Source organism: Mya arenaria, chromosome 12, assembly GCF_026914265.1.
Source record: "Mya arenaria isolate MELC-2E11 chromosome 12, ASM2691426v1".
Lineage (NCBI taxonomy): Eukaryota > Metazoa > Mollusca > Bivalvia > Myida > Myidae > Mya > Mya arenaria.
In genome coordinates, this window is record NC_069133.1 from 21,249,821 (window position 1) to 21,263,025 (window position 13,205).

At 36.1% G+C, this 13,205-nt stretch overlaps 2 protein-coding genes across 2 annotated transcripts; both read right to left on the reverse strand.

The window, feature by feature from the left end:
- Positions 1 to 30: 30 nt before the first annotated feature.
- On the reverse strand, positions 31 to 2,106 carry LOC128210271 (acanthoscurrin-2-like). The gene is made up of 3 exons (XM_052914494.1): positions 2,092 to 2,106; positions 313 to 908; positions 31 to 108 (listed from the first exon to the last, which is right to left on the reverse strand). The coding sequence occupies exons 2-3, from the start codon at positions 902 to 904 to the stop codon at positions 101 to 103; spliced, it is 600 nt and encodes a 199-aa protein (XP_052770454.1). The 5' UTR covers positions 905 to 908; positions 2,092 to 2,106; the 3' UTR covers positions 31 to 100.
- A 6,738-nt stretch (positions 2,107 to 8,844) lies between these two features.
- LOC128211157 (glycine-rich protein 3-like) lies at positions 8,845 to 11,377 on the reverse strand. The gene is made up of 3 exons (XM_052915612.1): positions 11,311 to 11,377; positions 9,448 to 9,797; positions 8,845 to 8,933 (listed from the first exon to the last, which is right to left on the reverse strand). Coding segments are annotated over exons 2-3 (348 nt in total). The 5' UTR covers positions 9,794 to 9,797; positions 11,311 to 11,377; the 3' UTR covers positions 8,845 to 8,931.
- Positions 11,378 to 13,205: the final 1,828 nt, after the last annotated feature.

The window sequence follows — 13,205 nt, forward strand, 5'->3', positions numbered from 1 at the left end:
TTCTTATGACAGAGAATCACTTCATACAAATTGGAGTTATATACTTTTATTGCAACATAGTAAAACAGAACTGGTGTCAATGAAATGGATGGGTCTGTGTTTAGTATTCTGAAACAATAAAAGGAAACAGCTATAATATTTACATGCATACAAAGAGTAATTTGCGCATTTACTAGAACATAAAGCACCTTGTACAACTGTCAATAATTTTAGCCAATGTTACAATGAAGTTAATAACTTGTTTGAATAAGAAATAGCATTTAATTAGTATTATTCTTATTTAGCAATTCAATGTTTACTAATGTAACATACTTTTTCCTCCATAGCCGCCACCGTAACCACCATAGCCGCTACCGTAACCGCCACCGTAGCCGCCGCCGTAGCCGCCGCCGTAGCCGCCACCATAACCGCCTCCATAACCACCATAGCCGCCACCGTAACCGCCATAGCCACCAAGGCCGCCGCCATAACCGCCACCATAACCGCCATAGCCGCCACCGTAACCGCCATAACCACCAAGGCCGCCACTATAACCGCCATAGCCGCCACCGTAACCGCCAAGGCCTCCATAACCAATTCCCTTTTTAAATCCACCACCGTAGCCACCGCCGTATCCACCACCGTAGCCGCCATAGCCGCCTCCATAACCACCACCATAACCGCCACCATAGCCGCCATAGCCTCCACCATAACCGCCACCATAGCCGCCATAACCGCCACCGTATCCGCCAAGGCCGCCGCCATAACCGCCGTACCCGCCACCATAACCGCCTCCACCATAGCCGCCGTAACCACCTAGGCCGCCATAGCCACCTCCATATCCACTGTATCCGTATCCCTTTTTACGATAGGCTTGGCAGGCCACGATGGCACCGAACAGAGCAAGAATTGCTAAGACCTTCATGGTGCTTGAAATATAGAAGTCTATGCTGATAATGTGTTCGAAATATAGTGCGTTACCAATTCAATTAAATATAATTAACAATGGAACGTACAGGGACGGGCCCGTATACCAAAATTGATTCAATAATATTTTGTAGGCACAAGGATAAAAACAAAAGAAACATCAAACATAAGACAACAAACTTTGAACAAATAACAAATTATTGTCATTGGTTAATACGTAGCTAACCGCCTTAACACAGTCTGTGAAAACTTAACAGGTTTAAACAGTGCGCACAACCTCACACGTATTCCTATATTTATCAATAATTTCACAATTAACAGAATAAGCCTCATCAAAGTCGGTGTCAATGTGAATAAGGCTAATGAGACATTACACATTGGGTGTTTATGGATCTCAGATAAACTTGTTGTCTTTTTATTGTGTCAAATATTTTTGCATACTTGCAGAAATTATTACTAGTAAATTCATATATATTTTTTTCCAGGACGTTTAGATAACATATCAATAATGTAATTAAGAGGGATGATGCCGGACTTTTATTGCAATTACTGAACATTAAAAGTCAAGTTATTATAATATAAATGCAGATATCGGGAGCGGATAACAATGTTTATACAAGTCTAATATTGATGCAATATGGCAACATCGGTTGACCATAAAGCGGCAAGTTTCGAACGCTCAAATCTAAAACAAAATATGTTTTGAAACGCTCGTTTATAAGATATATAGTGTACGCTCGATCATAAGATGGTCCTATTGTTTGTTACCCGAATTAAATTTATCTGGATTTTGTCTACGATAAGTATGTGATACTGATTTTTGCCTCGTAACGATATCACGCGAATAAAATACAGTTACCTAGATTCTGGTATGATTCTTTCTATAACTTAAGGGGATAGAGGCTTGAAATCGTTACATCGTTATAATATTTATTTTAGGGGTCATCGTTGTAGAATAATTTAACTGGGTCTGTCTGAACCCATTCAGTTCACTATGGACTAACACCTCCGTGTAACCCAGTCCCAAATTTATATTTACTTAAAAGGTTAAAGAGTTATCTATTTATCATATATTTAAACTTGTTTGAATGTCTTAACTATCTAATGTTTTGGTTCACCTCAAATCAATTTGCGTTCTGATCTTTAATTCAATTTTTATCTGAATAATAGCAATTTCCTACTTACATGTTGAAGCGAGGAGGCAACAGCGATCAATGCGGCTGTGAGGGGTTGTGGACCTTTTATACACTGTCAGACAGAAACATTACGTGACATGAATGACAAAGCGTGGTCATACATTGTCGCTGATATATTTAAAATTGAATCCATCAATGACATTTGCGAATTGCTTGATTGTCAAAAATGGCGATACGTAACGTAAAGAATACGATTAAATTATATAAGCTAGTTTGAACCGCAAGTAAATGTAGAACATCACTTAACTAACAGCCTGCAGTATGGTACATAATAAATTATACCATGATATTGGGATACATTTTAATGCATCTCATAATTCAAAATTGATCATATTATGATTTAAAAATTCAAAGTCGGTTTTAACAGGATTGCGAGTGTTTGCAAAAAAGTGCTTCAATTGAAGAGTGAAGTTAAATGGATTGTATATATGCAGTTTAATTATATTGTTTTACATGATTTCTCATTCAGCTATAAAAAACTCACTGGGCGGTCCGATGATTTGCCATCATATCTCTTTTAGTCAATGCCGTAATTGAAGAGTAACATGTTAAGAAACTACACAAGCAAGGAAATGTTTAAAGTGACACTCTTTCTAAAAATCAATACATACACATGTATAAAAAACATAAATTTTGACTGATAAACCTTTATCTACTAACTAAATAATGCATTTATGGAAAATATCAATTACTGATAACAAGATTGTAATCGTATATTTAACAGCAAAAAGCGCAAAAATATTCAATGATTGGTGAATGCTAAAATATTTACTGTGGTCAACTATAGTCTCATAAGGTAGAAATACCGTGTTTTATGCTCAATTCTTACGAATTAAACTCGATATCCGTCATAAGTTCCATTGTTTTCGACATTTATTCATCCCTTTTGGAATATTAAAACAATATTATTAATTGTTATAAATCTTATTTGTGAGTAAGAGTGCATCGTTAAGATGCACGGGTTATAAGCAAACCAATGAAACAGTTGTAAGCTGAATTAGGGAATGATATAACATACACAAAATTTATTCCCTATATATTTTAAAACAAAAATAATCGTCCGATATCATTTGATATGGGACGTCTGAACTGATGATCAGGTATGTTAACTTTGCGGGACTACTTCCGCTACTGCGGAACGTTTCTGACAATTCCATCGAACGACATTATAGACAAACGCGCGAAATGCCGTCATTTACATGATGCATCGGATGTGACGTGACGTCAGGTTACATTCAACTGACATTCCGTATACCCGATTTATCTAGTAAATTCATCTTTTCTCAATATTTGCGAATCATAGATGCAAACATGTGTTTAAGTGTCATTTCACTGTTTTAAGCGAGCGTATTAAAAAGGTAAATGCATTTAAACCGTTCAGAGAACTGGTCTGACATGCTTCATATAACAGTGTCAAGTAACACTCTGTCTTACAAAATTGGAACAGATGTGTCATTCAGAAAGTGTTTATCGCAGAGCAATTTAATCATCAATATGAATACAATTACTGCTTAAGTGTAATGTAATGAGTAATTATATAATCAACTTATTTATGGAGTAGAAGCCACGTGAAAACGAATGTTATCTACATATAATTGGCTGTTGGGGCAGATATAAAAACGACAACATTTAAACCATCATTTCGTTACGACACATAGGTAAATATCAAACTCATGATAGCGGATAATATATGTTTACCACAGACCGCCAATAATGATTGATGTAGAATGGCAATGAATAAATGATATCAATATATGTATCTAAGGAAGATGGTCTATTTTTATAATTTTGACATCAGGTTCACATTTTGTTACTTTACTTAAATATATAATGATATACCCAATAGCCACAACCTGAACTAAGTCCTTGTTTAAACCGATACTACTCGAGAGACACACAACGTCATCAAACAACACAGAAAAAACAACACATACAGTGAAGTATCTTTACTTATGTTTGTTTGGGTTACCGCCAAAAATGGTCATCAAAACAGAAGTCCACACGGGAATTTTAAATAGTTCATGAGCCAAACGCTTATAAATAGTAGCAAAATTAAAACATAAGCCCAATCGAACCAAGTATACATCAGCCCTGAGTTACATTAAGAATAACGTTCGCTCGAGTTATCAAACTAGTCTGTTTTAAATCCCTGTTGCAGCGCAGTGCAAACACTGTAAGCGGGGAACCAAATCGCAAGCTTTAGCTGCAAACACCCCTAGCAAGCCTTGAACTGAAATCAGGGCTTGTTCGACGTAGCTTACAATGAGGTCGATATAACTTTATTGAGCTTATTTGATTTCTTTATTTCTAAGGCAATATAAACTACAAGGTTGTAATGGTCTATGATGTTAGTTTATGCCCAAGGATCAAGGCTGGATATAAAGAGTGAATCCTGCACCACATACGGGTACCTCGCATTTAGTTAAAACATACCAATAAGGCAATATCAACTACATGGTTGTTATGCTCTTGTTTGTTTTGGAGCCTCAGGCTCAAGGCTGGGAGACAAATAGACAAACTATCAAGACGCTGACATTACAACATAATTCGCATGAATACTAATGTTCAATTGTTCATCAGTGATTGGTTATCAGAGGAATTTACAATGTAACGGGATATTGTTAAATCGTTGTTTGAGTACTCGACCAAACGTTTTGACATTTCTTAATGAAAACACCATCCATAATATCGTCGGAGAAAACATCAACTTAAAGTGGATTGATATAAAATCAGAGTTTAACCGTTTAATTGTACAACGGGAAATTCCCTATCAAAATTGAGGTTTTTGTTTTTGGTATTTGCTGTTAAACCCCAACCATTTATGTCTTATTAAGTGCAACCAGACATAAAACATTACAGCAATTTAAGTTATGATTGCTAACAATGTGAATGAAAAACAACCTATTCTCAGCAAAAACCATGGTTCTTGTAGCTTCAATATTGGACATTCGATCAAATACTTATAGTAATGAGGAAACATCAACTTAAAGTGGATTTATATAAAATCAGAGTTAAATCGTACAATTGAACAGCGGGACATTCCCTATCAAAATAGAGTTCCAGAGGTTTTTGTTTTTAAATTTTTACAGTTAACCCCCATGCGTTTATGTCTTAAACGACAAGGCTTTAAACATCACAGCAATTTTTGGTATCATTGCCAACAACTTAAACGAAAAACAATATATTCTCAGCTTAAACCTTGGTTCTAGAGGATTCAAAATGTGAACACTTAAATGAAGAGCATTATGATGTATTCGTCACCCTGAATGTTTGAGCGGTTTACACCAATCATGAAGAAAATTATTTCGTTTGTCAAAATAAATTACGGGCATATAGCCGTGTCCCTTTTGTTTGTAATGACCATGTCGAGAATAAGCGCAAAAAGATTAAATGAGGTAATATTAAGATATAAATAGATACATAAATTCTGCGCTCATCCCTTCGTTCGTTATGGATTTTTTGAGCAGTGTTTATTTATGTCACATTTATGATCTGCTTTTTACTACTATGGGTTTTGTAACCTGGATTGAGAAATCATTGTGCCTTGCATACAGCCTTATTTTTAAGATAACAAAAGTGTTGTGAAATTTAAAAGGGCAGTGTCTTGAAAAAGAAACAAATAATTCGTGCTTCAACTTCAGCTTCTCCTCTAGTACAAGTATATTCCGTGTTTCAACGTCAGTTTCTCCTCTAGTAGGCAAATAAGCGTGTTTCAACGCCAGTTTCTCTTCTAGTAGGCAAATAAGCGTGTTTCAACGTCAGTTTCTCCTCTAGCAGGCAAATAATATAGTAATTCAAAATTTTTGATAATAGATTTCTAAAATATACAATACACCAGCTACACAAATGAATATACTTTAAAAGACTAAGCAAATGTCAGACAAACAATAGAAAGCTAATTTTCTTTAAACCTTTCATCAGATCCAATTTCAATTACTGTCCTGTTGTTTGGCATTAATGTTACTCGACCAACACAAAACAAGTAGAAAATATTCAAGAGAGAGCTTTGAATTTTGATTTTAATGAACTCACCTCAACATATGAAAATCTTCTTAATAGTTTCTATTACCAACATTACACATGAGCAGGGTAAAATGCATCGCTAATGAAAGTTACAAATGTCTGTACGGTTTCTCTCCAGAATATGTTCAAAACTTTTATGACTGGATGTTTATCTCAGATATGAAAGTTGTGTACATTTGTTAACAGTAAGAACAACTAAATATGGGCAAAACTCTTACCGCTTTGAGGCCAGTCAGTAATGAAACAGGAAATAAGGTACTCTCAAAACTACGTATAATTTTGTAGAGGCTGATACGCATATGGACAGGTCCGCCTTGTAAATGCTCAATGTTCAAATGAAGCCAGCTATTAATTCCATAAAAGTTACTGTTATCAAATGTCATGAGTTCATTGATAAACAGGCAACATCCCTTGCGGCAAACTGGGTGCAAACCCAATACACCTCCCAAGTCCGATATTTTTATGATATGATGCGCAGAATCATATTTCGATCATATCGTGCAATCTCGTATAAATCTCGTCAAAGCAACCGATGGGACAAGGTTTGTGTTATTTAAGTACTTAAAATCGGACATCAAAGAACATTAATTTGGCAATCAACCCGCAAAATTAGATTACTGGGTATGTATTGTTTTTTTGCTATTTAGTAAGCAGTGATCGTGTTGTGATTTGATTTCAATGTGTATTGATTATTGTCAGAAAATCATGCTATGAAACAGGGAACTATGTTTTTATGTTTCCGAATGACGTATGAACTGCGTGGAAAGGTGCATTAACTTAAAATAACAATCACTCAATCATCAAGGAGACCCAAGCAGCTACACTCGCTCGCCAGCGACACGCGCGACACCCTGAGGAACACCTACCGGCTTCCCCAAGGGCGCCTACTGCCGCATCCACTTATTGGTTACCGCCTTTACTACATCAATGACCTTAACGTTCTCGGCATCTATCGTGCTCAACCACTACCCCACTTATATAGCAAGTATTCTCTTAAAGAGCCGAGGAGGCACTGGAGTCAGTAATGATAGGCCAGGATGCTCGGTTGATAGTTGAAAACAAACAAGCGCAATAAAACAGCAACATCTTGGACCGATGAATTTCTTAGTTTAAATTACATTTTCATTTCTTTGGCGGTCCGCCTGGTCCTCCATGTTGCCTGGTGTAATTTAAATGACTTTTATGTGTGGAGAAACAAAATGTATAACATTTGATGAAAAGGAAATATTAAAAACATACATTTTTTGGTCTTGAAATATTGTAAAACCACAATTAAGTATCAACCACCATACCTTATATAATCTCGTTTACCAGCATACATATTAATAGGCAAGCAATATCCTTGCAAATGATATTAAAGCCGGGCATTGAAATCTGCCAGAGCCAATCACACAAAGCTCATTGGTTCATCAGATATCTTGAACTTGTATTTGTCTAGCAATTTAACCTATCTGCTAATTGGATCGATAAAGTATGCGTTATGGCACGCTCGCATTGTTCGCTAATTATTTTTACAAAGTTGCACAGATGAAATGCTATGACTTTAATTGTAGACAATGGCATCGTTTGGTCTGCTCTTATCGCTTGATTTCTCTTTAATCTTGACCACCTGTGAAGGTTCCGTGGTGACCAATACATCCGCTTTCTATTCTGCCCCCTCCCACTTTCACTTCCCTAGGGCCGTCTCCAAATCCCCCCCCCCCAGCCCGCTTCCATCACAACTGATGAGATGCTTTTCCCCGCTCATCGGCTCTTCTTTTAAGAAAAAAAATCCTTTATAAATCTTTGCATTTTGCTTTTAAGTTTGGTTCCGAAACGTGGTGGTGGCTACTGCCTTACAATCCAGCTATCGACGGAACGGTAAGAACCTCGAGGGTAAACTATAGCTAGCCCACAGGTCAATTCAATTGTGGCGCGATCCAATCCGCCAAAATTTTAAACTATTTAAATAACTTGGTTATAACATTTTCGATGAAATATACAACGATTTAAATTCACCTTCCTGTGCAAGCTGGGTGCTTTAACCTAATGTTACTTTGTTGTTGTTCTCTACGGAATTGTCCAGGTTTGGAGCTATATTATCACATTTGAATAAAACTTGTTAACATATTATTTTTAAAACGTCATAGCATTCCGACGTCAGGAAGCTAAACAATTGCGTTTTTATATGAATTTTTGGGACAACTTTCGGGTAAACCTCTTGTGAAATAAATGTAGAATCTACTAGGATTCTATAGTAAGGGCACTTCAATCCTTTTCAATCCCCTCATACTGGAGAATGACAGAAATTACTCTTGCATTCGTGTATTATTTTACAAGTATGGTAAAGTGATACGTAGTGTTTGGTCATAAAACACTGTCTCTTAACCGAACAGAAGACCTATTGTTTATTTTGTTCATGCCGATCGAACAAGACCTTTATCCTTGGCATTATCACCATGGCATTATCACCATTCTATGACGATTGATTTCACGCATAAACAGCACGGGAAGAAAACACATGTGTGGTTTTACACCTTCGCTTCTCAAGCTTGAATATATATGGTCAAATGATCATTCATAATGCAAATCGATAATTGCATACTTACTTCTCATATACATGATCATTTGATGCATACTCTATTTGTCTTTATAACAATTGAGACAACACACTTTCTGTTGCTCTATGTTGATAGAGAATCACGTGACACAAATTGTTAATACTTAGGATAATTTATTGCAACATAGAAAAACATAGAAAACACAGGACTGGTGTCAATGGAATTGGAATTGGAATTCAATGGAATTGAGGGGTCTGTCTTTAGTACTCTGGAAAAAGAGAAAATAGATATGATGAACATAAACATACCTACAATAATTTGGATTTTATACAGGATGATTAGTAACCATCTTTAAGATTCGAGCATTTAGAGTTAAAAGTAAAACACATTGGCCCGATTGTTCCGAACTTTGTTAAAGTTAACAATGTTATTAACATCATCGTTGTTAACTTTAAAATCGATATTGCTTAATAAGTTTCACAGATACACTTATGATTTGCAGTATTCCTTAGAAAAGTTAAGACAAATGTTTCAGCTGTACTTGTTTTATTTAAATGTATGAGAACATCAGCAAATATTTCACCTTTAAAAGTTAACAACAATGTCGTTAATCCCGTTGTTAACTTTAACAAAGTTCTGAACAATCGGGCCATTGTCCCACTGTACAAGTATAGTAGTTAATAGTTGTCTTACAGTTAATTGAAATACAAATGGCATGATCAAGTTCATTACTTTCAAAACGCTGTTTTAAATAGCCATTAATATTTTCTATTGAAACGTACATTTTGCATGGTATCCGCCATATTCGCCACCGATACCACCATGGCCATCGCCGTAACCGCCAATGCCACCTCTGTAGCCTCCTCCGTACCCTGTCTTATATTCATTATATTTTCCGTCATCGTAGTCGTCATTGCCATATCCGTATTTGTGGCCAAAGCCACCTGGATAGCCATCGTCAGTATCACCTTTATAGCCTCCTACATAGCCACCTTTATAGCCACTCCCATGGCCATCGTAATAGTCACCTTTATAGCCATCGTCATAGTCACCTCCATATCCCTTTTTTGAATAGGCTTGGCATGCCACGATTGCACAAAACAGAGCGAGAATTGCAAGAACCTTCATGGTACTGAAAATATAGAAGTCAATGCTTATATTTTTGATATCTTTAAAATTCGGTATTAAAGGGACTAGACACCAGATGCTCTAAAAATTGGAAAGTACAGTATTTCCTTGAAACAAGCTGCTTAGAATTGTCAATGCGAGCTAGTAGGAGGCTGATACAACTTCATTTTGCATGCTTCAGATAACAAAAATCATGAGGATGTCTCATCTGAGTTCACACGTTTAAAAATAGAACATAATGGTTTCCCAGTATAGTCATAGCTATTTATAAATACAGATAACCATACCGATTTTATTTTTAACTTACTGGGATTTACGTGGTAGACACGCCCAGTTAATTTCGATTCGGATAAATGCGCAAAAGCTTAAAAACATGAGCGTGTCGAAAGCGATGAGATACATCAGTTAGTAAGATGTCTGGTGTCTTGTCCGTTTAAGATCTAGGTAGAGCTCAAGGTAAACAGCGTATTTGCGTAATTACGCAATCAAAACGCAAGCTCAAACAAACACTTAACAAGACGTATAAGGCTACAAATAAAGATAAAAATAAATACATCCATCATTGGTAATTGCTTGGGTTACCGACTTGGCACGATCAGTGAAAATTAAGTATATATTGTAAATGTTGGGCATTAATGCTGATGAAAAGCAGCAAACACGCGGTAGAACAGGTTGTATACATTCGTGGGGTAGATTTCAGACTATCTTTAAGTTTTAGTGGTCTTCATTATATTGTATAGACTCCCTTCTAACTGGGAAAGCTACTGTTTATATCTATCGCTTCGTCTGATTGGAAAATAACTGAATGCTGATTAACTGAAATAAATGCATTGGAAAGCTTGAGAACTACTACCTTCTCATTGAACAAAACATAATGTTGAAGATCATCGTGAAATTAAATCAAACACTCTTGAGTCTACACAAACTGACTTTTATCATAGGGGAAATACCTAAAATAGATCTGTTAACTGCTTTAAAAGCTTAAAAGCAATTAATTGGTATAACATTACATATTGTACAACAGAAGTTTTTGTTGTTGTAAATACCAAGCCCATTGGGTATAACGTGTCTTGACACAAATAAAAACAATATGAGCAAACCTTAAACAACCTTGCCCGTACAAATAAACTCAAGACAACCACAAACCAGAAACAGGCATTCCCAAGGTTTAATCTTTTTAAATGAAATCAAATAAGTATGCATCAATCAACTCATAGAACGTTTTGCTTTAGACGTTCATTAAGACGCATTAGAAATTGCTATTAAATCCACATTAAATTGAAAATTGGATATAAGAACGATGAAGCAAGTCGGATTACTTGTTATTAATAATTGATTAAATGAAGTCAATGAAGTCAATGAAGTCAATGATGTCAATGATGTCAATGATGTATGACTATAATGTTAACTTAGATTGAATATTGAATACTAGCCCTGTTCTGTGTATTTTCTTTCTAAGACTTAATTTAATCGTAAAATAACAATTATATTTAATAAATAAGTTATCGACTACTTACAAGGTACAGCGATGAAGAACCAACGATCAATATAGCTTGGTATGATTGTGGAGTTTTTATACACGACCTAACAATGTCCGGCAGTCTGACCAAATTGGTAGGAAACCTTATTTGCTGGTAAATATGACGAAATGTTTTATTTATTTCATTATTGTGATTTGTGTAAGGTGATGAAAGGTAAAAAATCATATGAGGGTTAGCAGCGCTCTGATTTGACGAATGGTTAATATAATAACGTAAACTAGGACAAGAGTAGCGTTGTTTTGAAGCATTTCTATGTATTTCCTCATACAAACACAGGATGTTTTTATTTTAAATAAATGATGACAATGCGTTGTCTTCAATTTAGAGTATGTCATTACGGATGTCGCGAACGTTTCATGTTTTGGTTTTAAAACAAATGACGTGTTTCTTCAGAATACATGAATTGACAATATCGACAGTAAAATGCGCACTGATGTTTTTAATTGATATACATGCTTCATAACTTATATAAACCGTATTAAATAGATATACATGATGTGCATGCACATTTATTCACATACACTGTTTAATACTGTCAACTATTTATATACTTCAATGATACACGCCTGTTGAATCGGTACTTCATCTATTTATGCAAAAGGCTAGGCTTATCGTATTCAGACACATGAGAACATCGGAAGACAGAACAGTTCATACTAAATATAATCGCCTTGGTGAGCAAAACAAGATTGTTTCCACCGGTTTGCAATTGTGAGAGCTCGCCATTTAAGGCGCACAAAACAGGTTCATGTTTTTTTTAAATTTTAATGCACTATCGTGTTTAACTCATTTGACTTTATTGATTCAGGTAAAATAGGAATATAGCGATTGTTTGGCTCTTTCTAACTGCGGAAGTTGTGAACACGTAGATAATAACTCAAACTAACATATATGTATTTTTGCATCAACCTTAAGACCAATAAAGTGTCCTTGGTTAACGCAAGTAGTTGTCTTGCATTGTTACACGGTGTAACTAGTATATCTTATCAAATTAAACACAAATCCTGTCCTACATGCACAAGCGGTTTAAACACTTAAAGCAGCAACAAGAGTTGTAAAAGCAGCAAAGTGATCTCATACAGGCACAGGCGGTTTAAACACTTACAAACTATCACTGCCATGTCATGTCGACTATTGTGTTTAAGACATAAAGTAGCAACAAGAGTTGGTGACGAAAATGTAGGCCTTATAGGGAATAATATCGACATCAACACGGATACGAGCGACGCCGAGGCATATAGGGACAACGTCAAAAACCAACACTTACGACGCCGACACTGACATGGGAAAAAGCCGACACCGACAAGGACTACGGTGACACCGACACGGCCAACTTTATCACCGGCATGGCCTACTTCGATACCGACATGGCCGACACCTACACGAAGGCCGCCGAAACCGACACGGCCGACAATGACATCGACAAGGCCGACAATGACATCGACACGGACGTCGATCACATTGACACAGACGACGCCGACAACAACACGGACGCCAACGACACCAACGCGAACGGGACCTTGGCTTAAGCTATATGTTTCGTACAAAACCAGGTGAGGTATTAATCTCTACACACATGCCAAATTAATATAAGAAACATTTAAGACATGTACGTTTATTTTGATTTAGGTTTCATGAACTACTTATGTAAGTACTTAACCCAACGCATTGAATTATGGTTCATATCTTTTTGCTGTTGATCTAAATGTATTAACAGAATCACAAAAATGAGGAATCCAGAGCAATTACTATATCGAAATAAGCATTAAGTTGAAGAAAAATCCAGTAAAATTACCATAACATGATGCAACTTTATTAAATGTAAAAGGCGTGTAGGCTTATACATTCCATCTGTTGACAACATACCGCAA